Source organism: Grampus griseus, assembly GCF_964374135.1.
Source record: "Grampus griseus genome assembly, chromosome: 1".
NCBI classification, from domain to species: domain Eukaryota; kingdom Metazoa; phylum Chordata; class Mammalia; order Artiodactyla; family Delphinidae; genus Grampus; species Grampus griseus.
Window position 1 is genome coordinate 14,651,286 of NC_139017.1, and position 26,597 is coordinate 14,677,882.

Consider the following 26,597-nt stretch of genomic DNA (forward strand, 5'->3'; position numbering starts at 1 on the left):
AAAAGTAATTGGAACACTGTAAAATTCATTTGAGGCTTTAGTTGAGAACAAGCCATTCTTTTACAGCTATCAACAATTAATTTGTTATTCTTCTCCTAGGCCCTGCATATTCTCTCTTAAAAAGTTTCAGGAGGAGTAAAATAGAAAAGAAAGCAGCTCAAAATCTGTGCCATTCAATTGGAGAGAAATAAGACCATCATTTTTGATAGCAATTTGCAACGAGATTCTGCCCTTTGCTTCTTTGCATTCACCAACAGCAATTTGCTTTATATGTGTTGCCAGAAATAGAGTATGGCCCTGACAGTTAGTACATAGTTTCCTATCTGACTCACCATGTGATCAAAATCACAAACGTAGAAGGCTTCTGTTTTAGACTCAAGGCCATTGTGGCTGGGATTCTATGTATTTTCCCTTGTGTGAAGGTACCTAGGTCCTTAAGGTTCATGACGATCGCATCATTCATGTACTAACAGCTCTCCAATTTGGATAAATTCCCCATTAGCACAGATACTTAGAAGCAGAATTAATTTGGACTTTTTGCAATAGGTTCAAGCCACAGAGAAACCTAGGACAGCTAGGAAGGATTTTTACAAAAACATGATTTGTTAGATGAATCTGTAAAGACCAGGAGTGTAGATTTTGGTGCAGAAGATTGGGTTGCCCAAGTTTTGGAGGCTAAGGAAGGGCACAGAAAAATCAGAGGTATCAGCAGAGAAGAACAAGAAAGGTATTAAAGCAGCCAGGGAGGCTGCAGCCTGGAGGTTAGGGCTTCAAGGAAAAGACTACATAGGAGTTTGTCTTAGGGTTAATTCCCCTCCTCCTCTCAGCAGCATGATTATAAAGGTTAATCCCACCAGTATTTCAGCTGTCCTATTTTTAAGCAGTTCTGATTAGGATGACTCAGGTACTTTCCTGCTCAATGATTACTTCCTGCCTTACCTGAATGTGCCTTATTCTAGACCATTACCTCTCCTTTTATGACTCCTAACTACAGAAGTAGTTCTGTAGTTAGAACTTCCCTCCCACTTAAACTTCAGCTCCTGAGTGTAGCTTAAAGATAACTGACCTTAATTTCTTTCTTTTTTTTTTCTTTTTAAACTCAATAGATTTCTGATCTCCCTCCATTAGGTCCACTTCATCTTCCCCAAGTACGTGTCTGCATCATTTTAACTGGTCTTTTGGAGATTTCCTTCCATGGGTGATTTTGTACCACAGTTTAAAGCACGGTCATTAGGACAAAGGTATTACCTTCCATTATGCAGGGCTGAGAGCTCACACCCCCAAATCAGCCCACTAAAGTTTCTTCTTTTCTCCAGTTTTCTTTCTAACTCCAGTCCCAGACCAGACAAGTCTCATGTGGGAAACAATGTGTTATACAGCTAACGCAAAAAGTCACCCATATCATAAAAGAGTATTGCTTTATCCAGGAGAAGGCTTACAGCATCCTTAGAGTTCAAAGTTATTAGCCAGGCAGCTGGTATCCTCTCCTGTAGTGGCTATTTGCACAGCAGAGCACCTGCCCTGGACATAAAAGAAGAGCCCATTTCCTAGCAATGTCCCTCCTGAGGACCGTGAACAACTAGGCTTTGCTAAGGTCTGGAAATGGGAGAGAGAAAACAAGTTTAACCTCTAGGCCTTATTCAGAAAAGGAGGGCAGAGCTGAGGCTAAGCACTAATTATGAGCCATTTAGAAGAAACAATTCTCATCTTCAACCAGAGAATGGACACCACGTTAAGAGAAAAGTCTAGGGAGGAATTTGTGGCTCACCTACCCCAGGCAACAAAAGACTATTTGAGAAATGGTTTTGCAAGTCAATCTTTTCAAAATGAAGTGTAGGAGATGATGCTAATTTTCAAATTAAAATAACAATTTTCCTCCATTTGATGGTTTTGTATAAAAATCATGCTAAAATTATTATTCATAGATTTGACCAAATGTTAACAAATGCTAAATAAATATGATTATTCATCTCAAGCTATCATTTCTCTTTAAACATTTGAAAAACTCATTTTCGACTAGTTTAGATGTATTTTAAATGCCCTCCTCCTCCTATTGCTTCTTCCTGGACTGCTTCCCCTGTTTGAATACCTTGCCGAATCCTATTTGCTTTTAAAACCCAGCTCAGGAAACACTACTAGGTTCTTTATGTCTCCCAGCCTTCAAGAATTAATCAGTCCCTTGATTTTACTACTTCTCTATCTTATGCATTTCTAATATTGCACTTATCACAAATATGTTATAATCTGCACATGAGTCAGTTTCCCCTACTAAACTGTAATGCCTTCATATATTTCTGGTTGTATATCTTACAGCAGCACAGGCTCTGGTGTATAGTAATTTATTCAATAGACGTTAATTGAAAAAAATGGATATATGAAGGAAATGGATAGATGGGTGAAAGGATGGATGAGTAGACGGATGGGAGGATATCTGTTACTCTTTACAATTATCAGATGATATCTCTAATACTGAAGAGAAAATGGTAAACATAAATCTGTGAGTCATGAGAGTGGTTAGAAGAGGTAGGGTATCAGGGAGGATTAGTAGGAAATGTATATGGATAAGCACGATAAATTCAAAATGTAATCCTTGCCAGATCAACGGATGGAACAGGGCTTCAGAAAGAAAATATCACTCCAAAAATATGTCTCCAGTTCGTAGAATGAAGGATAGAATAAGATGCTTATATAAGGGAAATTATTCTATCGGACTTTGTTTTATAAAAAACCTGGTTTTCCTGTTTGAGTATCCGTGAGAAGCCTTCATAAGTATATTCTCTAAGAATCAAATCCAATAACAACAATAAATATAAAGAAGCAGCGCTCTGATTATGTCTTAGAGATTACAGTGCACAGATACACATGTATATTCATAATCCACAGCAAAACTTTTTCTTTGCCCTCACTTTTCTCAGTCTCAATATTTTTCAGATGCATGCTCTAAAGTCTCTGTCCTATGCCATGGCAAACATCTCAAACACTTCTCTAACTTTGTCCGTGGAGTAAGCCCACTTCTAGCCCTCTCGGTCGGCTCTCCATTACTTGATCACTGTAGCTGCTCACAGCTCTGTTCATTTTTATTTTGTAACTATTATTCAGATTCAGCACAACAAATGAAATATCCCAGGACCTGAAGCAGTAGCGAGAAACATGGGTTGAGATGAGTTTGAGCACTGGGGGGAGGTTACAGACACTTGTAAGAGTCTCTATTTCAACCCACCCTCAAATATTTGTTAAGTGAATGTTTATAACAAATAAAGAGGGATTCAGAATAAGAGTTTCACTCTTTCAGAGTGCAGATTCTGGGGTCGGATGGACTTGGATTTGTAAACGGCTCTTCTACTTAATGAGACTGCATTTCCCCTAAGGAAATAATACTGGTCCTTCCACCATAGAAATAATGTGCATATTAAATGGAATTTTTTTAGATAAAACACTATTCCAGGGTCTGGCATACAGTATACACTTGGTAAATATTATCATCATTGTAATTTTTACTAGGCAGTTTTCAATGCAAGTGGGATTTTCCTAAAATTTAGATAATGACCTGTCAATATCCTTTTTTATTTTCCCCCCCAGATGTGAGTAGGATTGTGATCCATATTTCCTATGACAAGATTCTTTCCTGGTGGTTTATTAAGGAAAAGGCTCTTACTCTGTGGTCTTTCTGTGAAAAACAGGCTAATCTGGAAAAGCCGTTTCACCGAACACTGGGGCATGTGTCATAATCGGATCTCAATTTTGATGCACTGATTTTTAATGGAGTATCAGCCATCTAATTCCAATTCCATTGGCAGGGTCTTGCATGCAATGCTGGTTGATGAGCTCATTTCTTGACAACTATGATACACTTCTTAATGAAACAAGATACTCTATTTTCTAATGGTCTGTATGAGTTATAAAAGCAAACCCAAAGTAAATACCAGAGGGAAGCATGAGGAATTGTCCTATTAGCACGAAACATGTCATGTGAAGCTGTTTTCATTATAAATTAGCCTTTATTTTATTCCAAAGCTGCAGGATCCTCAATAAACCCTCTCTGCCTCTAGTTCTCAAGGACAAGGGTGGGTCACTGGCTGGGGACGCCTTGACACCGTTCCCTGCCTTTCTCCACCCGGCCTCTGATTAACTGCCTGCTGCCAAACGTTATGAGGTCATCCAGTCCTGAAAAAACGAACCGGGAAAACATATTCCGTGCTCTATTTATGAGTGTAGGTATGTGTCCATCCATATATGTACACACAGTCCAAATAATTTTAAATTAAAGCATTTTTAAAATAATGGAGGTTAAGCAGTATTCTTAACCTCTTTTCGAGTTATTGAATGGCATATTAAAACCAATGTGGCTCTAATGTACCTTCTAATGTGCACTGCTGCTTTAACAAATTGCCTATAAATTTTCGTTGAATTAAGCCTATTCCTTGTACAATCCTAGTAAGGTTAAGTTAATAATACATGAGGTTTCATTATATGCACCTTCCTTAATAATGCTTTTTACGAAAGTAGGACAAGAGTCCATGTGTACTAGTCTAGGATGGTCAGTGATATTTACAATCACAGATGAAAAAGGCAGTCTGGAGTCCTTGTGCTCGTTCATTCGCCACCACTGTCCATACTGCTCCCTCCGCGGCTCGATGCTCGCACACATCGGTGTGGTGTTCCCCCCTGTAGGATATAATCTAGTTCTCTCAGATGGGTTTAAAGAAGTAGAAAGAAAGCTTCCGATTGCAGCAGTGCCTTTTAATGTGCCCACTGCCAGGCTGGCTACCGTGAAGCATCCGTTTATAATAAAGATACTTCAGGATGAAGGTTTCTTTTTTTCAATCTAAGTTTCAAGGGCAGAGATGATAAAAACCCAGAAAACAAAATTCAAAGTAGTTTCTGAAGCTAGAACAATGCAGAACAGAAAAAAAAAGAAGAAAAAAAAAAAAGAGGTCCACAAACACACTTTGACTTTTCCATAGGCTATGCATATGTGTACAGAATACCTTGTGCTGTCCAAAAGATGCATCAGGTCCTTAGGCCACTAGTGTCTTTCCTCCCTGCAAGGTAGAATGCCATATCCTCCCTATGTGTAGCTAAAGAAACACTCACAGGCTTGCACTATGCCCATGCCTAAAAAGAGGAGAAGGGCATTGAGATATTCTTCAGTGTAAGTCATTCACTAGTTCAGGAAATATATATGGACCCCCCACTATGGTGATGTGCTCCATGCCCTGGTATAGAGCACTGAACAACCTGAGAAAAGCAATGAGACTTGTAGGCTGGAGAGGAACAACCTATGTCTGGAAATGAAGTCATGGAGGTCATGGGCATTACAGATCATGGGGGCCATTAGAGTCCATCAACTTTGCTGTTTCCTTACAATGATGGAGAGCCAGTGCAGGGTACGGTGATATGATCTGACCGAAGTCCGAACACATCACTTTGCCTGCATGTTGGAGAAGGATAAAGAGGAGAAACAGGGAGTTCAGGCAGCTATTGGGAAAGTCCAGGAGAAACGTGACCACGGCTTGGACCAAGATGGGTAAGTGAGGCGGGTGAGAAGTGGTCAAATCCTGGATATATGTGAAACCAACAAGATTGATTTTGATAGAAGAGACAAGAATTATGGGAAAACTCAAGGTTGACCGCAAGGATTTGATCTGAAAAGATTAAACCCAGAAAATACTAGGGTAACATTTTCAGTTAAGCTTGGTTGATTGGACAATTTTTCCCTTCTAAGTCCAAAACATTAAAAAAAAAAAAAAAAAAGAACAGAAGAGGAAATTGCCACTCAGGACAGATGTCTACAAGTAAAAGTCAAGCACTTGCAGGGGGACAGGCCAACAATAAGCTAATTGACGCAGGTTTTCATAACTCTGGGAAAAAAGTGAAACTGAAGGCTTCAGAGATTTCTGAAGGCAGGTGTGACTTTCCCCAAACAGAAAGTTTTCCCTCTCACATTTTGGGAAAAGAAAATGAGTTTTCTCTTTAGAAGTTATGCCAGAGGGGGTCTGTACTCAACAGGTACAGGGATGAAGTGCTACAGTGAACAGGGGGATTATATGAAAGGGTACCTGTGATGGTTAATTTTATGGGTCAACTTGGCTAGATTTGATGTCCAATTGTTCAGTCAAACACTGGTCTAGATGTTGCTATGAAGGTGTTTTATAGATTTTCCCAAAACATAAGAACATTAATCTACAGACAAAATGCCCCACTGAATTACCAGCGAAAGTATTTATCAAAAAAGCATCTCATCATGAAATTTGCTGACATGAGGGATATAGAAATGGTAAAGCTTCTGGAATGTAAAAAAAAAAAGAGAAAGAAACAAGAATCTAGTTGGTACTGCTAGAAGATAATGGTGAAATAAATTTATTGAGTGAAAAGGATTCTATATAATGGTACAATTTCAAACAGCTATGAGTATGGAATAAAGATAATTTCAGGTGTTCAAAATTCTAAAAAAAAATCACTTTCCTCCCTGTACTCCTTTTCAGAAGCTACTGGAGCATTTGCTCTACCAAATACACAAATAAATCAAGAAAAAAGAACACATAGGACTCAGGAAACAGGGGATCCACCACAGGATATGTGAAGGAAATCTTCAGTACAGCTGCAAAGGTAAGACCTAGGATACAGCATGTGACAGAACTATAGATCAACAGGCTTAAATCAGAACAGGAGGGTCAGGAGTTCAGATCCTCCCATGGACTAGTATATTCAGTGGAAAAAAATACACCTATATATATGTATGTATGTATGTATATACACACAGACATCTCCTATTGGTTCTTTTTCTCTGGAGAACCCTACCTAATACAGATGTCTCTGTTAAAACTCCTGATTACTTCTCATTTCAATTAAACAAACCACTTACTGACTGCATGCAATATACAAGGAATTACATCAATATTGTGGCTATGTAAGCTGCATAATATAATCCTTACTGTCAAGATATCAAAACTCAAAGGAAATAAGACAACTGCACTAGTAAATAAAATACACGGTAACTTTAAATATGATAATTATTTTCATTAACAGTGATGGTCCCCATTCTATATCCTCCTTAAAAGAGAGGACAGTTTGCCATACACCTTTGGAGAGGAGTTTTGTGTCATCTGTACTTAGGCAAATAGCTACTAAGAAATTATCCTCCTAAAAAAACAACACTCTACCACATAAGTCCCCAAGAGAAAGGGGTCAGGAGACCATGAGAATTGAGTATGATTTTTCCAGTAATTTTTAAATTTTTATTTCTATCAAAATTTACATGCAGATAGTTTTTAAAATCAAATAGAACTTAAAGACTCAGAATGTAAAGTGGCAGCCTGCTGCTTCATCCTTCTCCCAGGAACTTCCCTGCCTAGAGCAATCACCTTCAACTCCTATAGATGTTTCTTCTGGCTTTCATTTCTCGATTTCTGAATAACATGCATGTATTGTTACATCTCAACTCTTAAAATTTAGACTACTGCCTTTCTACTATAGAAAATGAATATTTAGCTCTTTCTACCTCCTCCTCAATAATCCCCTTAGTTGGTTAAATCACTTTTCAGAGATTATCTTATTATGACTACATAAATCTATTTCACAGTTATACCCTATAATATGCTTGATTATATTTCCTTTCTTGAAAAATCTGCCTCTGCTTAGTTTTCTAGGAATCTCTTAGATATTTCTAGGAATCAAAACTCTCCAATAGAACCCTATCCAAGCAATATATCAGTTTCTTTTTTCCACCCCTGGTCCTCCTGTTCTGATTTGAGCCCACTGGTCTCTAGTTCCGTGGCATAGCTATATTCTAGGTCAGAATGAAACACTCAATAAATTTTAACCATGTAACGACTCAAAAGCATATAACATTTGCTCTATTAATTTTTGCTGGTTTATTTACAAAGTAGGTTATATACATCATGGTTATTTGTGCAGGAAACTGACTACTTACTTTCCAAAATTAGAGATATTAATAAATAGTGAAAAAAAAAGTCATCTTAGGATATAAAAAATAGTAATGGATTGCAAATTTGGAAGGATAAATCTGAAGCTGAAAGAACGCAGTACGTTGCAGCTGCCAACACTCAATGATCTTCCTGTTTTCTGGGATACTTACCACCTGAAGGAGTGGTCCCGAGAAGCCATGCTTATGTTATGTGATCCTGACACCACTGGCCACAGTGAATTGGCTCAGACGTGGCCAGCCCGACAAAACTGAGTCAATTAGAATCTCACTCTTGGAATTGTAACCAAGAAGCAGCTAATGTCTCTCTGTATAGCTGCAACTAGAACTGTAAGCAAACTCAGGAGACAGGGGTGGCTATATAACCACGCAGAGAGGAAGAGAGAAGCAGAATGCCCTTCTGCAGAAAGAGACGGAGGGTGGGAATGAATGAATGAATATATACCAATGAGAGTTTTCTAGTTCCTGAGTCCTGACTGTGCTGCTCCATATAAGGTTTTATGGGACATTCACTGATAATATAGCCTCCATTTATGTTGAAGCTAGTTCAATTTTTTTTCTGATATTTTATCTCAAAGAGAATTAACTATCCATCATTTCTTTTCTGTCTCTCTGGATTTACTTGTCACACTGACCAATGCCAAGGGAGAGGTTTGGTTCAATTCTACTAAGCTGAATTCCTTGTTATGCAAAACAAGACTTTAGTCCTACCCTTCCCTGGCAGGCAAATCACCCTTTCGAATTTGCATCACCCTCATTTTCACAGGTTCAGATAACTCAGAGCTGATTTTGCTAGACAGGACAACAATTAGTACAGCTGTTAAACAACCGATATTTATATTTATCATAACATCACGATGAATGTATTATAAAGGAAGTATATTGCTTTAGTTAAATCATATAAAGTCAAGGAGAAAGTTATGGACAGGGTCCATCTTTCTTCCAACTGGGAAACCTGGAAAGATGGGTACAGTAGGACTAAACAGTAGCCTATTTTATTAATTGAATGGCATTTAAAAATTATTTTAGATGTTTCTATTTGATGCCAGAACATATAGCTCATTTAGTAAAAACACTTGGTCAGCTTTTATTCAGAAAATCAGTTCATCATCTGAATATTTGGCACTGTGTGGATGACCAACTCAAGTTTCTCTTTCTCTAGAATATAAAATGTATTCTTGCTTTTCTTATTTTTTTTTTCAGTTGTTAAAAAGGGATTTACTTCAAGTTGAGAAATTAAATAAAAGTCTCAGTTATGAAATGTCTGATTGGCTGGCATTCATCTAAAGGGTCACTCTCAAATACAGCAACACAAATATGCCATATAATCTTAAATAAACTAGTTACATCTCATTAGATAATGATATAAATGCAACAAAGGTGTTGGAGATTAATTTTTTAGAAGTCCTGACAGAGAAGCAAAGAGGAATCACCTGATACGGGATAAAAAGAAAACCTTCGTGTACTGAAAATGTAACACATTTCTCTCTTACCTGGTTGACACTGATTACACCTTCTTCCTCGACGACGCGGCAAACATAGGCACTGGCCACTGATTGGGTCACAAATGGTCCCAGGTAACGTCCCCCAGGGGTCACACTCACACATCTGGCAGCCTTGAGAATTGCCAACGGTCAGATGATACCTGTGAGGCTCACACTGATCACAGCGAAGACCTGTTACTCCTAATTTGCAGAGACACTGTCCTGTTGATTTGTCACACAGCAGAGAGCCATTTACTGTCCCAGTCCTATCACAGTTACAAGGCAGACAGAGGAAGGAGTTGTTTCGCTGTAGGTAGAAGTATCCCTCCAAACATTCACTGCATCGTCTCCCTCCAACATTGGGATTACAGATGCACTGTCCTGTCCGAGCATCACAGACGGTCCCAGACCGGGACCCAGCTAGGTTGCAGTCACAGGCCTTACAACCGGTGGTGTCCAGTCCATAAAAGTGTTCTCTGCAGGTATCACACTGGAGTCCTTTGACTTCTTGTTTGCACTCACACTGCCCAGAAAGAGGATTGCAGAGTTTGTTCACTGAGCCGTGGAGGTTACACTGGCAGGGCTCACAGCCATCGTCATTAACACTTTGGAGAAATTTAAATCCAAAATCGCAATGATCACATCTAAGCCCTAAAGAGAAAAATGTGTTTAAAAAGGTAAAGATGTGAAAACAACCGCATTCAAGCTTTCAAGATAGCTGTAGTGCAAACAATGCTACTGTCCACATTTAACACAGGCACAATAAAATGTTGAGTGTTTTTTTCACAAGTAATGCCAAAGAGGGCTGATCATATACTCAAAATACAGTGGCAATACTTAACTTGCACTCACGTACCACTTTATTTTTGCGATGTGCTCTATACAATTTTATTCATTACTTAATGCAAGGAGAAATGCTTAATGCAAATACTGCTTCTGTTGCACACACTGGAACTCTTTTCCTCTTTAATAAATATCAGAACTATTATTTTTAAATTATTTAACTATATTAAAACCATTATTCTTAGTTATTTCATAGTAACAAAGTATGTTCATTTAAAAGTTGAGAGTGAAATACATTTTCAAAGCCATGGGAAGAACTGCATATTACCACATAAGTTATTTTCCTAGAAATCAGCATCCTCCCAAAATGTTTAATAAATGTTAAGCTATAATATTTTTGTGAGAACAGTACACATACTCACTTCTGAATCTCACACAATTAAATAATTAATATAAATAAAAGTTATCCAGAGCAACTGTATCTCAATGCTTTTATACACTCCTATATTTTATCATTTTCAATTAATATAAATTATGCTCTCCTCGGCTCATAAAGCAATCACATCGCTTGTCATATTGTGTGATTCAGAGCATACCTCTTTAAACACTAAGTAAATTCTGCTGTTTACATGACTCCTACTTAAAGGAGCACAAACATATATACATTTTACCTACAGAGAAAAATGTTTTATCACCTACACTTAAATCTGACAACTTTCTTTTGTTTCAAAAAAGTGTTACAAGGGAAAGGAATAAAAAAAATTGAATAGTAAATGTTGAGAGGCAAAATACTTTCTTTAGCTAGTCTTCACATATCCATGAATTTAAATAAGTGACTATGTGAGGTGGAATCCATTGAAAAATTTATTTCAAGCTATAATAGCATTAAAAAAATTAGTCATGAAATAACAGTCAAAAACACACTCAGGAAACCATAGGCAGAAAAGCATTTCCTAAACTGGAAGGAAACGCATAATATATATGTATATATATGGATAAAAATTCAAGAACTCCAATGGAAGGCAAGTTCTTTAACAGTGATGAATGACTCACCTAAGGCATATCATTTAATTTCAATAAGGAAAATAAAAAAGGACCACTATTGCTGCAAATTTTAAAAATAACTGTATTGTTAACAAGAATTATGACTCATTTTGAACTATTAAAATTGGTCTACATGGATTCACATCGTATCAGTTTTAAAAATATGCGCAGTGCTTATTTGAATATGCCATACATATTCCTGACAGGTAATCTATTCCTAACCGTACTCAGGAAGGCCTACAGGGCATCCCATTCGGTGTTAAAAAGTACAGGCGAGTTAGCACACTTGGCATTTAATTCACATTCTTCTCCCTTTTTATTCTAGATGAATGACCTACTTTAATAAAATTATTGGTGCTAATGTATTTTACTGGTGATAGAATCATTAGTAAGCTTTAACAGTTTTGTTAAATCGAACAGTTTGCTTTCTGAAGCACATACAACATATACTTGCATTTTCTGTTGTTTTTTTAATCATATGAACAAGGTAAAATTGAATAAGGTTACTTGCTAGTCCCATTAGGAAAAGAAATACATATACAAAGTTTACATTTCTATTAAAAAATACTGTATGTGCAGAAATAACTCTAGAGATAGTAATATCAAACTGATGATTTCATCTTCAAAAAGTATGTATTTATATTTTCCCGCAGAAAACTACCTGGTCAACCAGTAACACAGGTAAATGGCAGGGAGGCCATAACAAATTTTAAGTAAATAGTAAAGTTTGATTCTTTGATCCTTCCTTAAGCTCTGGAATCTAACTACCACAGGAAAGATTTTATTGATACAGAGCTGTAACCATTTGATTGTCCCTAAAGCCCTTTCTTTAAATTTTGTTTTCACAGCTTGAATTTAAAGGATGTTTTATATCAAAGAACAAAGGATGCTCTATGGACTGAACTTGGAGGACTTCATTCAATATCACAGATAAACTTATACAAAAGTGTGCTTCTCTTTATGTTAGTTGTTCTTTTCTTTTTGTCCCTGAAAAGTTAGCTTTTGTATGCTTAAAATGCATCAGGGCAAGTTTTGGTAAAGATTTTGATTTAATCTTCTTTACACCAGAGAAATCTTGTGTAATACCATAAATTGCGTAATACTATAAATCTTGTGTAATACCATCAATATGTGCAAGCCCATATTCTTTTCTATTAAATTAAATGAAATGCTTGTCTAGCTGAATTGTACAAAATGATGCATGAATACCAACATATATAAAAGATAAAGAATTAGCTTTAGTGTTATATCACAGAAATGAAAATGTTACTCCAAATGATATGTTCGTATGTTTGTGTATATGCACGTTTGCGGGCACGTGTGTGTGTGTGTGTCTGCCAGGCATGTTTTTATTATTATAAGGTTCAGGTCAGTGTTAGAAAAACCATGGAAGACTTGGTGTCTTGAATGACAATAGAAAGGCAAAGGTCTTTTTTAAACTTTCTATGTGAACCAAGACGTGTTCAGTTACAAGGCTCACTTTATCTGGAAACTTTCCTCTCATAATATTCTCATATATCAACATTTCAAAGTGCATTACGTACATAGTGCATTTCGGGCACTTGATAAATTTTGTCCTTATATGGCTGTGGTTTCCCTCAAAAATGTTGGATGTAATAAATTGCTATAATCAAATCTAATTTCTGAAAAATACCTGTGGGAGTAACAAACAAAAAAAGCACGTCTTGTATAAAAAAATGATAAATAACACCAAAGGTAGCTGTTTATTATAATCAGCTTGGCGCTGAATTACAAAATTAAAATTATGTGGCCCTTTATAACTAACCCTAGCAATATACATGATCTGTGGAATTATGTTGACTTATTTTGCATTTCATAGGAACAGTTCAAAGAAATATAATAGAAAAAAATGGAAAGATTTATCACAAAGGACCCTGCAGCACAGAATATTTCGGAAAAAAATCCATTTATTTTGGTCTATTAAGAAAACTAGCATGGAAATGATTTGCTTAGAACTCATTAAGTGTAAAACATTTTGAAAAAGTGCTAATTTTCTAAAAGAAACATCTATGCAGTAAGTAAATTATATTTTTCTATGACTTATTAGTATGGGACCATGTGAACTAATGCATCTACAGAATAAAGAAACTTCTAAAGGGTTGATTAAACTAAGCTTCAAGCTGTAGTTTGAGAGAATTATTAATTTAGTCATTTTTAGACAGTTAATTTCATCCAAAATTTTTTTTCCCAGCCTGCCTTGAGCAAGGAAATTTGCTTTACTCTTCAGAGAAGAAATCAAATAGAGGATTTTATTCCAGATGGTAATAGAGATGTGACTGCAAACTTTTGCATTACACATACCAATAACATTTGCTTTGCACTTGCACTGGCCTGAATTTGGGTGACAGGTAATATCTCCATCCACTGTCCCAGAGGCATTACAGTTGCACGGAATGCAGCCATCAGGATCCCACTCTTGTAGGTTGTAGAATCCATTCTGGCACTGATTGCACTGTCTGCCAGACACATGTCTCTTACAATTACACTGGCCTCCGATCTAGAGAAGATACAACATTTTGTAGGGTGATGAACGTTTCTATTTTTAGATAATTTGCTCATTAGGTACAAGACAGAGAGGGCAGGGAGGGAAAACACTTTAAATGTGAAACAGACAAGAAGGTAATAAGGTATTTCCCCTCCTGACACAGAAACATGGGAGAGCTTCAGCAGGGTGAATATATAGAGCTGAATGGAAATAAACCCCATAGAAGTCAGTAGTGTATGACTAAAAGGGAAGTGGAATTAAGCCTTAAGCACCATATAAAGAAATCAAAATACAGTCATGGGGAGACTGAAAATAGAAAAGGGCCAGCCGTTAATTTAGTCTTTAATCTCCACCTCTCTGTTTCATTCCTCTCATTTACTCCTTGATCCAAACTTGTTCTGCGCATGCCCAGTGCTTCAACTGAGGAAGAATCTTTCTATAATAATATCACTCCACCAAGGTTTTAACAATGTTTAAAATAAAGTTCTTAACAGTATCCATTTATGCCTCCTGATAATGACCCTAATACCATTTTTTTACACAACTCTACTCTTAGGAATATTTCAGCATATTTATGGTTCATTTATATTATGAATTAATCACATCAAGTATATTTAACTGACTTACATTGTGGTAAAAAATGCAAAAAAGTTACTTGTTTTACAGCATTGTCAACTAAAATAACAGCTGAACAAAGGAGAATTTTTCCTCTTCAAGCTGCTGTTTGAGAATGAAAATACACAGACTATATAATGCTTATCTACTCTGTGCATAGATAATGCTATGTTGGTTAAAGAAACAGCTAAAACCTTTCACTAGGGAATATATACATATAACACATGAAATAAATCTGAGAAATTCAATAATAACTTCGGACTTTCACAAGAGATGTGAATACAGACATCAGATCTCTCATAAAGTCACTGGCCTGTCTCCCCATGATTTCCTTACACTCAGACTGAATCCAGCATGCCACGTTTGGAGGCAAGGTTATCACAAAGGGAAGTTACCTACCTGTGGAAAGACACTGTTTGATTTACCTTTAATCTCAGAGATATCCAAAAATATCACATGAGGTTGGGATTCAGTTACAAAGAGGTAGAGAAGGGTTTTTTAATTAAATAGTTGTTAAAAATCTATCACTGCCTCATTTTTCCTCATCTGGAAAATAGGAACTCACTGGAATCATTATTTAAGGGTAAGATAATGAGACAAAAGGTCTAGTCCTCTGAAAAATAAAGGTTTATACACGCACGAGGGAGTTGTAGACAATAAGGCACGTCAATATCAAAGATACATACAGGTCAGAAAGATATGCAAGGACTGTGACTTGGCCCCCAGTGTCTGGCTTTGTTTCACACCCACACTCTTACCCCGCCCCGTGGAAACCAGATTATGACTCAAAACAGGTATTTGATTTGGTCTGCAAAAATAAATGGCATTTATTGACGGGTGTAAGTTACTTACAGCCATGAAAATCGAAGAGACCTCTGATTACACACATATAACACTTCAAGTCCATTACCATTTAATGAATCCCCTATTTTTTTGCTCTTGTTTCACATATATTAGTCTTGTTCTCCAGATGGCAAGCACCTTCAGGAATTGGACATACTTTATATTTCTGTCAAAGAATAACCTTGCGTACACCCCACATGTAAAGAGGACTCTTTCAAAAATCTAGAGCAAGAAAGAGTGAAAAGGCTAAAGAGAAATAAAGGTGTATTCTGTGCTAAAACTTTATCTTCTATTTATTTTGTTATATTCTTATTCAGATGTAAGGCATGTATCACCTGGAGCTTCCCTTCCTCTTGAAATCTAGATAAGATTGCCTGGAACCCTCATTCCACTCCTGTTGGAAGGACAAAAGTTCTCCTTCAGCTTTTAAAACTTCTATGTGTACTGATATTCTCACGGCCACCCTGACCCTAAATTTCTGCTTCTTCCATTCGGGAATCTTCCTGCCACCTGAGAGCTCTGCCCTGTATCATTCTAGGCACGAAACTTGAAATTTCAGAAGAGGAGCTCTCATTTTTTAAAAAGGAATACATTTTACTAAAGATTTGGGGTGAAAGAAGAGTGAGAACTTTACTTTGCAGTTTATAATATCTATTTAGTTTCCCTACAACTAGACATCGCCAAAGGCTTCTGCACCCCAGTGAGTCACCCTTTAACTGTCCTGTCTTTCCCTACTCCTCACTCCTCCCTAATGTGTGTCTACTTTTCCTCTTTACACCTAACTCAGTCATCTTTTACATAGATCTAAAAAGTGTTCATTACTGCCTTGATTTGTGCAACACTTTGGTCTTATGGGGTATTTTTTTCAATAAAATGAAATCTCTCCATATGGGAAACTCAGCTGCAAATAAGATAACACAACTTTACTCTTATTTCATTAACCTAAATGTTTGCATAACGCATATAGCCTGTAATTTCTCTATATTAGCCATACCTTAAAATGTGGTTTAAAAGTAAATGATAAAAGGCTTTATAGGTTATAAATGAGTTCATTGTAATCAGTTTCTCAAAACTCACCTGAAAACACATGTTCACTTCTGTACAACTCACTGTAGATTCTCTCCCTTTTATGTGAGGGAATATAAATCTATTCACACTCTAAGACCAATTCTTGTCCACCAAGAAGTAGAGAGAAGAGTGTGACTCCCTCCCTTTAAAGAATACACTTCCAAAAAGTCAGATACAACACTTTTCTGTTTCCACCCTATTTGATAGAACACTTCTAACCCTAACCCTCGGTTGACTTATTTGATTTTATCTGGCCAGTAGTAAGTCAGCAAATATGATGCAAGCAGAAGTTTGAAATGCTTGCAAACTTGGAGTTGATTCTCTCTAGCTGGGCTTGGAACCCTGAGACCACCTTGTAAAACAGGCTCAAGCTATCCTGTTGGAGGATTTGAGGACATGTGGAAGAGAAGTAGAAGCCCCAGCTAATAGCCTCTCCTATCACCCCAGTTAACCTTCTGCTTGACAACCACTAGACACGTGAGTGAGGCCTTCCTGGATCATCTGACTGCCAGCTGACAAGCTAGCTAACCACATAAATGAAAGAGCTCAGGCACGATCAGCGAAGCCAGCCCAGACCACCGCTGAGCCAAACCATAGAATTCTAAACCAAGTAAATGGTTTTTGTGGTTTTAAGCCACATTTTAGAGGTGAAAGTTAACAGAAACAATACCACTGACCAGAACTTAAATTGCGTTTCTATACATAACTGCCAGGGAGGCTGAGAAATACAGTTTATGCTCTATGATCGCATGGCCAAATAATATTGAAATTTCTATTAGTAATGTAGAAGGAAAACAAATAATGAGGTACAGTTACTGTTTCTAACAACAAACAAACATGTTCATACTTTAAGCCAGAGACATTTTCTAGCTCTTTAAGGCTTAAAACACAATCTTGGTTTTGTAAGTTTTGGTCTTGCCTGCTTTCAGCCACGTGAACAATGAGGGAAAAGGGATGCCCCTGTGAGCTCTAGTTAGAAACTCGAAAATAATTTTGATTAGCCTGGCTTGGGTCATTTCTTTTCTTTTTCTAGTTTCTTAAGGAGAAAGGTTTTTCTTTGAATTTTTTTCTTTTCTAATATAGACAATTTAGTGCTTTTAATATCTTACTAAGGACTGCTATACCAGCATCCCACAGTTTTGATATGTTGTGTTTTCATTTTCATTCAGTTCAGAATACTTTCTAATTTCCCTTTCATTTCCTATTTGACCCTTAGGTTATTTAGATGTGTGTCATTTAGTTTCCAAATATTTAGGGATATTCCAGAGATTACTCTGTTATTGATTTCCAATTTTATTTAATGATTATGGTCAGATAACATACTCTACATGACTTGAATTCTTTTAAATTTATTGAGGCTTGTTTTATGGTCCAGAATTTGATTCATTTTGATAAATGCTTTGTGTAGACTAGAAAAATATGTGTATTCTGCTGCTGCTGAGTGCTCTGTAAACATCAATTAAGTCAAGTTGGTTGACAGTGCTGTTTTAACCTCTATACTTATGATTTTGTCAATTCGTTCTATTAATTACTGAGAAAGGGGTATTGAAATTTTTGCCTACAATCTCGGATTTTTGTATTTCTCCTTTCATTTCTATCAGTTTTTGACTCGTATAGCTGCACAGACTCTGTGGTTTGGTACATAAATGTTAAGAATTTACGTACCAAACCCTTTTGATGAATTGATCTGTTTTGCAATGTGACCATCTTTACCCCGGGAAACACTTTTACTTTAAAATCTATATTTTCTGATATTAATAAAGTGACCCCAGCTTTCTTAGGATTAGTAATTGCATAGTATATCTTTAATCATCCTTTATTTTTAACCTATGTGTGTCTTATATTTGAAATGTATTTCCTGTAGGCAGCATATAATCCTTTGGCAGGGTCTTACTTTTTTTTAATCCAATCTTCCAATCTCTGACTTTTAAATGGAGTATCTAGAACCTTTAAATTTAATGTGATTACTGACATGGTTAGTTTTAAATCCATCATCCTGCTATTTTCCTTATATTTGTTTCAACTGTTTGTGTTCCTCATTTCTGCCTGCTTTTCTTTATTTTAAATTTTCTAGATTCCATTTTATCTTACTTTCAGTTTATTAGCTACAGCACATTGTTTTATTATTTTTAGTGGTCTCTTTGAAGTCTATGGTGTATATCTTTATCACAGTCTACCTTGAAGTGATTACCTTTAGTAATAAGAACCTTACGATATTATAGTTCATTTTCTCTCTTCTAACATTGTGCTATTGTTGTCATACATTTTTTTTTTTTTTTTTTTTTTTTTTTTTGCGGTACGCGGGCCTCTCACTGCTGTGGCCTCTCCCATTGTGGAGCACAGGCTCCAGACACGCAGGCCCAGCGGCCATGGCTCACGGGCCCAGCTGCTCTGCGGCATGTGGGATCTTCCCAGACCGGGGCACGAACCCGTGTCCTCTGCATCGGCAGGCGGACTCTCAACCACTGCGCCACCAGGGAAGCTCCTGTCATACATTTTAATTGTAAATGTATTATAAACATTTTAATACAGCATTATTGCTTTTGTTTAAACTGCCAATTATTTTTAAAGAGAAGTAAATAATCAGATAAATCTCATATAATTACCCATGTAGCTACTCTCTCTGGAGCTCTTCAGTTCTTTGTGTAAATTCATGTTTACATCTGGTATCATTATACTTCTGGTTGAAGGATTTCTTTTTAACATTTCTTATACTGCATGCAGGTCTGCTTGTGATGAATTCTTTCATTTTTATATACTGTAAAAAATTTCTACTTTCCCTTTATCTCAGAGAGATATTTTTGCTAGGTATAGAATTCTATGTACACCGTTTTTTTTATTTCTGTGTTTTAAGTATGTTGCTTCATCGTCTTTTTTGCTTGCGTTATTTTTAATAGGAAACTCTTATCATCTTAATGGTTTTTCCTCTGTATATAATTTATCTATTTCCTCTGGCTGCTTTAATATTTTATCTTTATCATTAAAGAGAAAATTATCACTAGTTTGAAGCAATTCAATTATGATGTGCTTTCTGCAGTTTTCTTCATGTTTCTTCTTCTTGGCTTTTCTTGAGTTTCTTGGGTTGGTGGTTTTTTTGGTTTTCATTATACAGTATTTAGAATTTTTCAGTTATTATTTCTTCAAAGTTTTTTCTGTCTCTATCTTCACTCTTCCTCTTCTTTGGGCACTCCAGTTATACATATATCACAACTCCTGAAGTAGTCCCACAGCTCACTGATGTTGTTTCAATTTTTCTAAATTATCTTTTCTCTATATGTTTAATTTTAGATGGTTTATCTTGTTATGACTTCAAGTTCATTACTCTTTTCTCCAATGTATAAGTACCATTAATCCCACCTAATTTATTTTCATTTTACACATTGCAGCTTTCCTCTCTAGATTTTTGATTTGTATCCTATTTGTACCTTGTATGTCTCTATGCAACTTTTTGAACACCTGGAACATAGTTAAAATATCTGTTTTAAGGTACCTGCCTGGTAATTCTAACATCTGTTTTAGTTCTGGGTCACTTGTGATTAATTGATTTTTGTCCTCATTATAGGTTTTATTTTCCTGCTTCTTTGCATGCCTGGTAATTTTTTTTTTTTAATTGGGTGCTAGATTTTGTGGACTTTCTCTTTTTGGGTGCTAGATATTTTAGTGTTCCTATAAATATTCCTGAGCTTTGTCTTGGGATGCAGTTAAGTTACTTGGAAACAGTTCCTTTGGGTCTTGCTCTTAAGATTTATTAGGTGGTCCTGGAGCAGTGATTAGTCTAGGACTATTCTCTACTCGAGGCAGGATACTTCTGTGTACTCTATCGGATATCCTGTGACTCATGAGGTTTTTCTAATTCAGCTAGTGGAAACAGGCACTATTCACAGCCTTGCATGAGTGCTTAGCACGATTACATTTAATTCTTTCAGGTTGTTCTTTCCCCAGCCTCACACACATGCAATAATTGATAGTCAGCTGAGTACTTAAGAAAGATACTCTATAGAGCTCTGGGATTATCTCTCTGTGCTGCTCTCTCTGCAAACTCTAGCCACTTTGGACTCCCCACACTGTCAGCTCCACCTCTTCAACTCAGAGAATCCCCTGAGCTCTACCTCCCACTCTGTTCTTTGGCCTGGAAATTCTCTCAAAAGCCAGAAGATTAAGCATGTGCCTATTTCCTCTTTTCCTGATATTTTACTAAAATAGGAATTTTAAAAATTGTAATCCATAATTTTAATGATTAATTTTAAAAATTATAATCCATAATTTTAATGATTAGACAGAGCAATAGAGAACAAATAAATTTTCCCAAAAAGTTTCAAAGACAGAGAATGGAAGGAAGAAATATAAATGAATATTGACAATACTCTCAACTAGTAAGAAGCTACAATATGGGTGTCAGGTGAGTTTATTTCTAAAACAAGAAAACTGATTTTTCCTACAGAAAGGAAAACCTTAGCCTTAAGGCTCTGAAAGCCTTAAGGTTTACAAGTGATAAAACACTGAAAAAAGCAGGATAAGTTCTGAACTCGGAACAATGGCTCTCACCTGGGGGTGATTTTGTTCCCCAGAGGACTTTTAGCAGTGGCTGGGGACTTTCTGGTTGTCACAATTGGGAGAGGGGTTCTACTACCCTCTGGTGGGTTGAGGCCAGGGCTGCTGCTAAACATCCTACAATATACAGAACAGTTCCCCACAACAAAGAATTCTCCAGCCACAAATACCAATCATGCTGTGGTTGAGAATCCTGAATTAGAGGAGTTCTGCAAAACAAGTATTTAGAGTTCCAATTCCCTTTTTGATCCTACACAGCCAGGTACACTCCTATTCCGTGGTGATATTGGTCTTATTGCCAAAAAAAATTAAGATAACCAGCTCCATTATATTAGACCATCAGCAGTGGGTGAACAGATAGGACAGAAATTGGAGGATGAAGTGAGAGTGTATGTACACCCTCACCCCTTGCCACCATTCCACTTCTCTTACACTGCTTCTAGAAAGCCAGGAGCCAGACTTACTTTCCATTTAGGACCAAGAAAAAAAAAAAAAAAGGAGAAGAAATAATAATCTATAAGGGAAAGAAGGAATGCAGAAAAGAGAAATATAAGAAGTCATCAACCATAACAAATAAAACACTGCTATACCTATTATCCCCAGAAAGTTATGGTAAAAGTTGCATTCATTTAAAAACATAGAATGGGACTTCTCTGGTGGCGCAGTGGTTAAGAATCTGCCTGCCAATGCAGGGGACACGGGTTTGATCCCTGGTCCTGGAAGATCCCACAGGCCATGGAGCAACTAAGCCCGTGCACCACAACTACAGAGCCTGTGCTCTAGAGCTCACGAGCCACAACTACTGAGCCCGCGTGCCACAACTACTGAAGCCCACGCGCCTAGAGCCTGTGCTCCACAACAAGAGAAGCCACCGCAATAAGAAGCCCGCGCACCGCAACGAAGAGTAGCCCCTGCTCGCCGCAACTAGAGAAAGCCCACACACAGCAAGGAAGACCCAATGCAACCAAAAATAAATCAATAAAAATAAATTTATTAAAAAATAATAATAAAAAATAAAAACATTGAACAGAAAAAGCCTTAGGAAACAACCTGTGAAGGAAAGAACTATTGAATATTAAAAATACAATAGGCAAAATAAAAATCTCAATAAAAAGACTGTAAGATAAAGTTAAGAAAATTCTTCAGAAAGAATAATAATAATAATAGAAGAAAAATGACATAAAAATATAGAATTTCCAGAAGGACAAAAAATAGGAAAATGAGGAAGGAAATTATCAAAGCATTAATACAGCATCAACATTTTTCCTTACATGAAGCCACAGTTTAAAAAGGCTCACCATGTGCTAGCAAATTTAACGGGTAAAAAAAGAAACTACAGTAAGGTACAATCTCATGAAGCATTCAAATACCAGAAATAGAAAGAAGACACAAAAATTTCTAGAGACCAATAAAATAAGTCACATATAAAAGAAATACAGAATATCATTGAAGTGTTCTGTAATATTATTGCAACCTAGAAAACTATATCCTACCTTCCAAATTATAAATAAAATTGTCTTCAAATTATTGGACACGATACCTTCTAAATTATGAATAAAATTATTTTAAATTATTGGAAGCAATACCTTCTAAATTTAACTCCCATTCTCAGGAAGGTACTGGGACATAAGATACCAGCAAATGAGAAAGTCGACAATAATAGCAACAAGAATGCAAGGCATGGGATCCAGGAGATGGAGATTCAGGTATGTGGCAAGCCCATGCTAATAGCTGAGCAGGTAGCCCAGAAGGCCATTGGTCTAGACTAGGTCCAAAAGATGGAACATTCTGAGAAGAAGGTGGGCTGTACAGATGATATCATCTGTTATACCTGAGCATGTTAAAAAAAATTTTTTTAATCTTACAGATATGCAAGTGGCAGTGATGCCAGCATCTTGGGGGAAAAAACCTAGTGGTATATATAACTATTACTCTGTATATGTCACACTGCTAATGATTAAACAGTAGGTAGTAAATTCATCAAAGGATTGACCATCCAACTTTCTTCAACCTTGTAAAGTACCTAATGGCTGCATAGCAGGCACTGGCCAAGTGGAAAGGCCAATCCTTTGCATCCCAACCCAGGATTTCCAAGGTTCTGGATGTGCCTTCTCCTCTCTTTTGCTTCCACTCTAGCCACATGGCCTCTTTTCTGTTCCTTGAACACAGCAGGGATACCCACAGCTTAGGGTGTTTGCACAGGCTGCTCTCTCTGCCTGGGTCCCTCCCTACAGACCTCCAGACAACTAACTCCCTCACCACCATCAGGGCTCAAATCAAATGTTCCCTTCTTAATGAGCCCTGCCTTGACTATGTATCTAAATTGCAGCTCCCTTCCTTCAAATGGCACTCCTGAGGTCTTTTACTTTGTCCTGTTTCGTCCATAGCAATTAACTTAGTAAAGAGACTTACTTATTTTTACATTGACGGATGATTACCTTCCCCCTCTACTCCCCAAACCACCTTACAATGTGAACTCCATAACAGCAGCAGTTTTAGTCATTTTCCCATTTGGGAAATGAATGACTCTTCATTTTGCACAGCAGAAGAAACTGGATCTTAGATCAAGTTACTTCTTGAGGGCCAGACAGTTACCTGGACAAATCCATGCTCATAACCACTGTGCTAAGTTCACTCTGCTTGTGATAAGCCACAAATGTAACAGCAGCAATGGCAAGAGGGCTAGACCCAAGGAAGGTCAAGGCAACGACCAACACCTGTGAGGAGCTGGACCCACAGTGGAAGAAGCAGGTTAGCAGTCCAGTTACTAATTTGTGAATTTCTCTGACTCGCCCCGATGTTTGCTAATGGGCGCTGTCTACTACCCAGTGACCACGCTCAGGATCTCTCTACTCTGGACCATACTGCAAAAGTCTGCTGTCCCAGGCTACGTAGCAGTGGTGTATATGCACAGTCAATTGTGTAACAATTGCAACAACGAATTTGGCAGGAAGATTAGTGACAACAGGAAAGAGTAAGACTCTGCTCTGCAATCGTTATCCTAGTCAGCTTTCTCACCCATCCTCTACATTAAGAGATGGAGTTCTATCATGGCGACTCGAGGCATCAGATAATCCATACGTGATTTCTTTTGTGTGTGTGAAAAATATCACTTAGAGATAACGACGTACGAGTTAAAGATTAAGAAATTAGGTGAGAACAGTCAATATTTATTACAGGTTCTCTATGTAATAGACACTACATTTTAAGTAATTCAAAGCAACACTTTTAAAACAGGAGAAATATCTGTCTTCTTAAGCACTCATTTGGCTGGTGGTAGAGGAAAATCTAATGTTCTATAGATTACATCTTCTCACAGAACTCACTAAAAGCCAACGAGGTTATGTGGACGTTGCCAAACAAAGTAAGAATTTGAAAAGCAAACTCAAAAGTTTAAGAACGGGAAGTCTGCCCTGGAAATTAAATTAGATTTTCAGGGTTTTGTTTGAACAGAAATACAAATGAGGGCAAAAAATCTTTTAATTAATGAGTAGATTCTTTAGAATAATCTTTTCTTTTATAGAGATGACTATAGATTTCTTTGAATAGAAATTCTTCAACTCCTACTCCTCCTTGCTGGAGAACTCATTCATTCATGCTGTTATCAACAAATGTTTGATCACATACAACCACACACTACGTACCCTGTGAGTTGCATGAGGTCATAGTATGCGAGCAATACCTCTCAGTTTCTACCAGTTCTTCCCTCAGAATTGCCAGCATTGCCCAGGAATTGTATGCAGAATGATACACGAATTGATCACCAAGTACTAGCAGTTCTAAGCAATGCCTGTAACGCACTGCTCTCCCCTGACTTGGCACACCACCATGCCACTTCCGTGCTCAAAGATATTCAAGAGCTCCCTATTGCCTACCGAACAAAGTCCAAACTCCACGATGTAACCCCAATATGCCTTTCTAGGATCATGTGACACTACTACCATACCTCAGTGATGGCCCCAGAGTCTCTACTGGAAGGGCTTGATGGCAGCAATCTGGATGGCACTGCTGCTCAAGGACTGTTTTGTAGCTACAACTGCATGGCAAAAACACTATTCTTTTTTAGATTATTAACCAATTTTTAATGGCTTTATGGAGGACAATGGTAGGAAGAGAAAAGTGATAATGTGGGGTGAGGGGCTTGATGTCTGCGCCCCTCATCCCACAGAAGGCAATGTCTTCTGTCTCCACTGTCCATCTAGTATCATGTTTTCTGCAAATAACAATAGTTTTGCTTCTTTTTTGACATCCATGATTTTATTTTGTTCATTTTGTACCACTTTCAACCTCTGTTACAGCTTTGAACAGAAGTTATAAGAGCAAGGATCCCTGTTTTGTTCCTAATCTTACAGGGAAAATGTTTAACGTTTATTGTTAAGTATGGTGTTAAGTTTCTTTGAAGATGCCCTTTTCAGATTGAATAAGTTTTCTTCTGTTTCTAGTATGGAGAGCGTTATTTGTCATGAAAGTGTTTTGAATTTTTTCAAAAGTTTTTCAACACTTATCGAGATTATTATGAGATTTCTGTTGTTTATTGCACTAATTGATTTTTAAATGTTAAACCAGTCTTGCATTTTTGGAATAAATGCCAAGCAGTCAGGATGCATTACCTTTATTATATATTTCCGGATTCAATTTGCTAAAATATTGTTAAGATATTTTACATCTATGTTTATATGGAACATTTGACTTGTTCAAATGTTATTATATATTTCAGGATTAATATATTTCAGGATTCAATTTGCTAAATTATATTGTTAAGATATTTTACATCTATGTTCATATGGAACATTTGACTTGTTCAAATGGTATTATATATTTCAGGATTAGTATATTTCAGGATTCAATTTGCTAAATTATATTGTTAAGATATTTTACATCTATGTTCATATGGAACATCTGACTTGTTCAAATGGACTTGTTTTTAAATGTTTTGTCAGGTTATGGGATTAAGGTTAAGTAACCCTCATTAAACCCTTTGGAAAGTACACATTCTTCCTCAGTTTTCTAAAAGAGTTTACGTAGGACTTACATGATTTATTCCTTTATGCCATTGGAGAAGTCACCAATGAAGCCATCTGGGCCTGAAGTTTTCCTTGTTGAAAGGAAATATGAATTTTAATTACAAATTCAATGTCTTTATAGGAAGCTATTTAGATTTTCTATTTTTTCTTCTGTTAGGTATGTATTAATGTTCTATTTCTTTTTGTGTTAGTTTTATATTAATTTGTCCACTTCCCTTAGGATGTCAAATTTCTTAGGAGAGAGTTTTTCATAATATTCATTAGGATCCTATATAGGTGTTTGTAGAATGTGCTGTGATGTCCCTTTTTTTTATTTCTGATATTGGCAACTTGTTTTTCTCTTCTTTCTACTGATCAGTTTGTCAATGTTATTAATCTTTATGGAAAAAACACGACTACTGAGTTTTTTCATTTTCACTATTGCTTGTCCAATTTCTATTCGGCTAATTTTGTCTTTTCTTTTCCCTTTTGCCTACTTACTCTGTGTTTAGTTTGTTCTTTTTTCCTCCCCATCATCAGTCTTCTGGCTCAGAAAACAATCAGCTTCTCTCAGTGCCTGGCTGCTACTTGCGGATGCAGTCGTTTTGCTGTTCATCCCCATTTGTCTTTATTGCCTCTCTTACCTGTTTCATAAGAGACTTAAACTATCAGAAAATAAGTGGGTGTGGGGTGGGTGTACGGAAAGTTGAGTGAGTACAGTTGAATATTGTGGTGAGTAGGTGAAAATGGAGGAA

General features: G+C 36.8%; 1 protein-coding gene across 1 annotated transcript in view; it reads right to left on the minus strand.

The window, feature by feature from the left end:
• Window positions 1–26,597, minus strand: part of USH2A (usherin) — a gene marked incomplete at its 5' end in the record, with an annotated part of 770,156 nt that overhangs the window by 603,412 nt on the left and 140,147 nt on the right. The window contains 2 exons of the mRNA XM_082666701.1: window positions 9,439–10,080; window positions 13,579–13,774. Coding sequence (XP_082522827.1) covers window positions 9,439–10,080; window positions 13,579–13,774 — 838 coding nt within the window. The remainder of the gene's footprint in view (window positions 1–9,438; window positions 10,081–13,578; window positions 13,775–26,597) is intronic.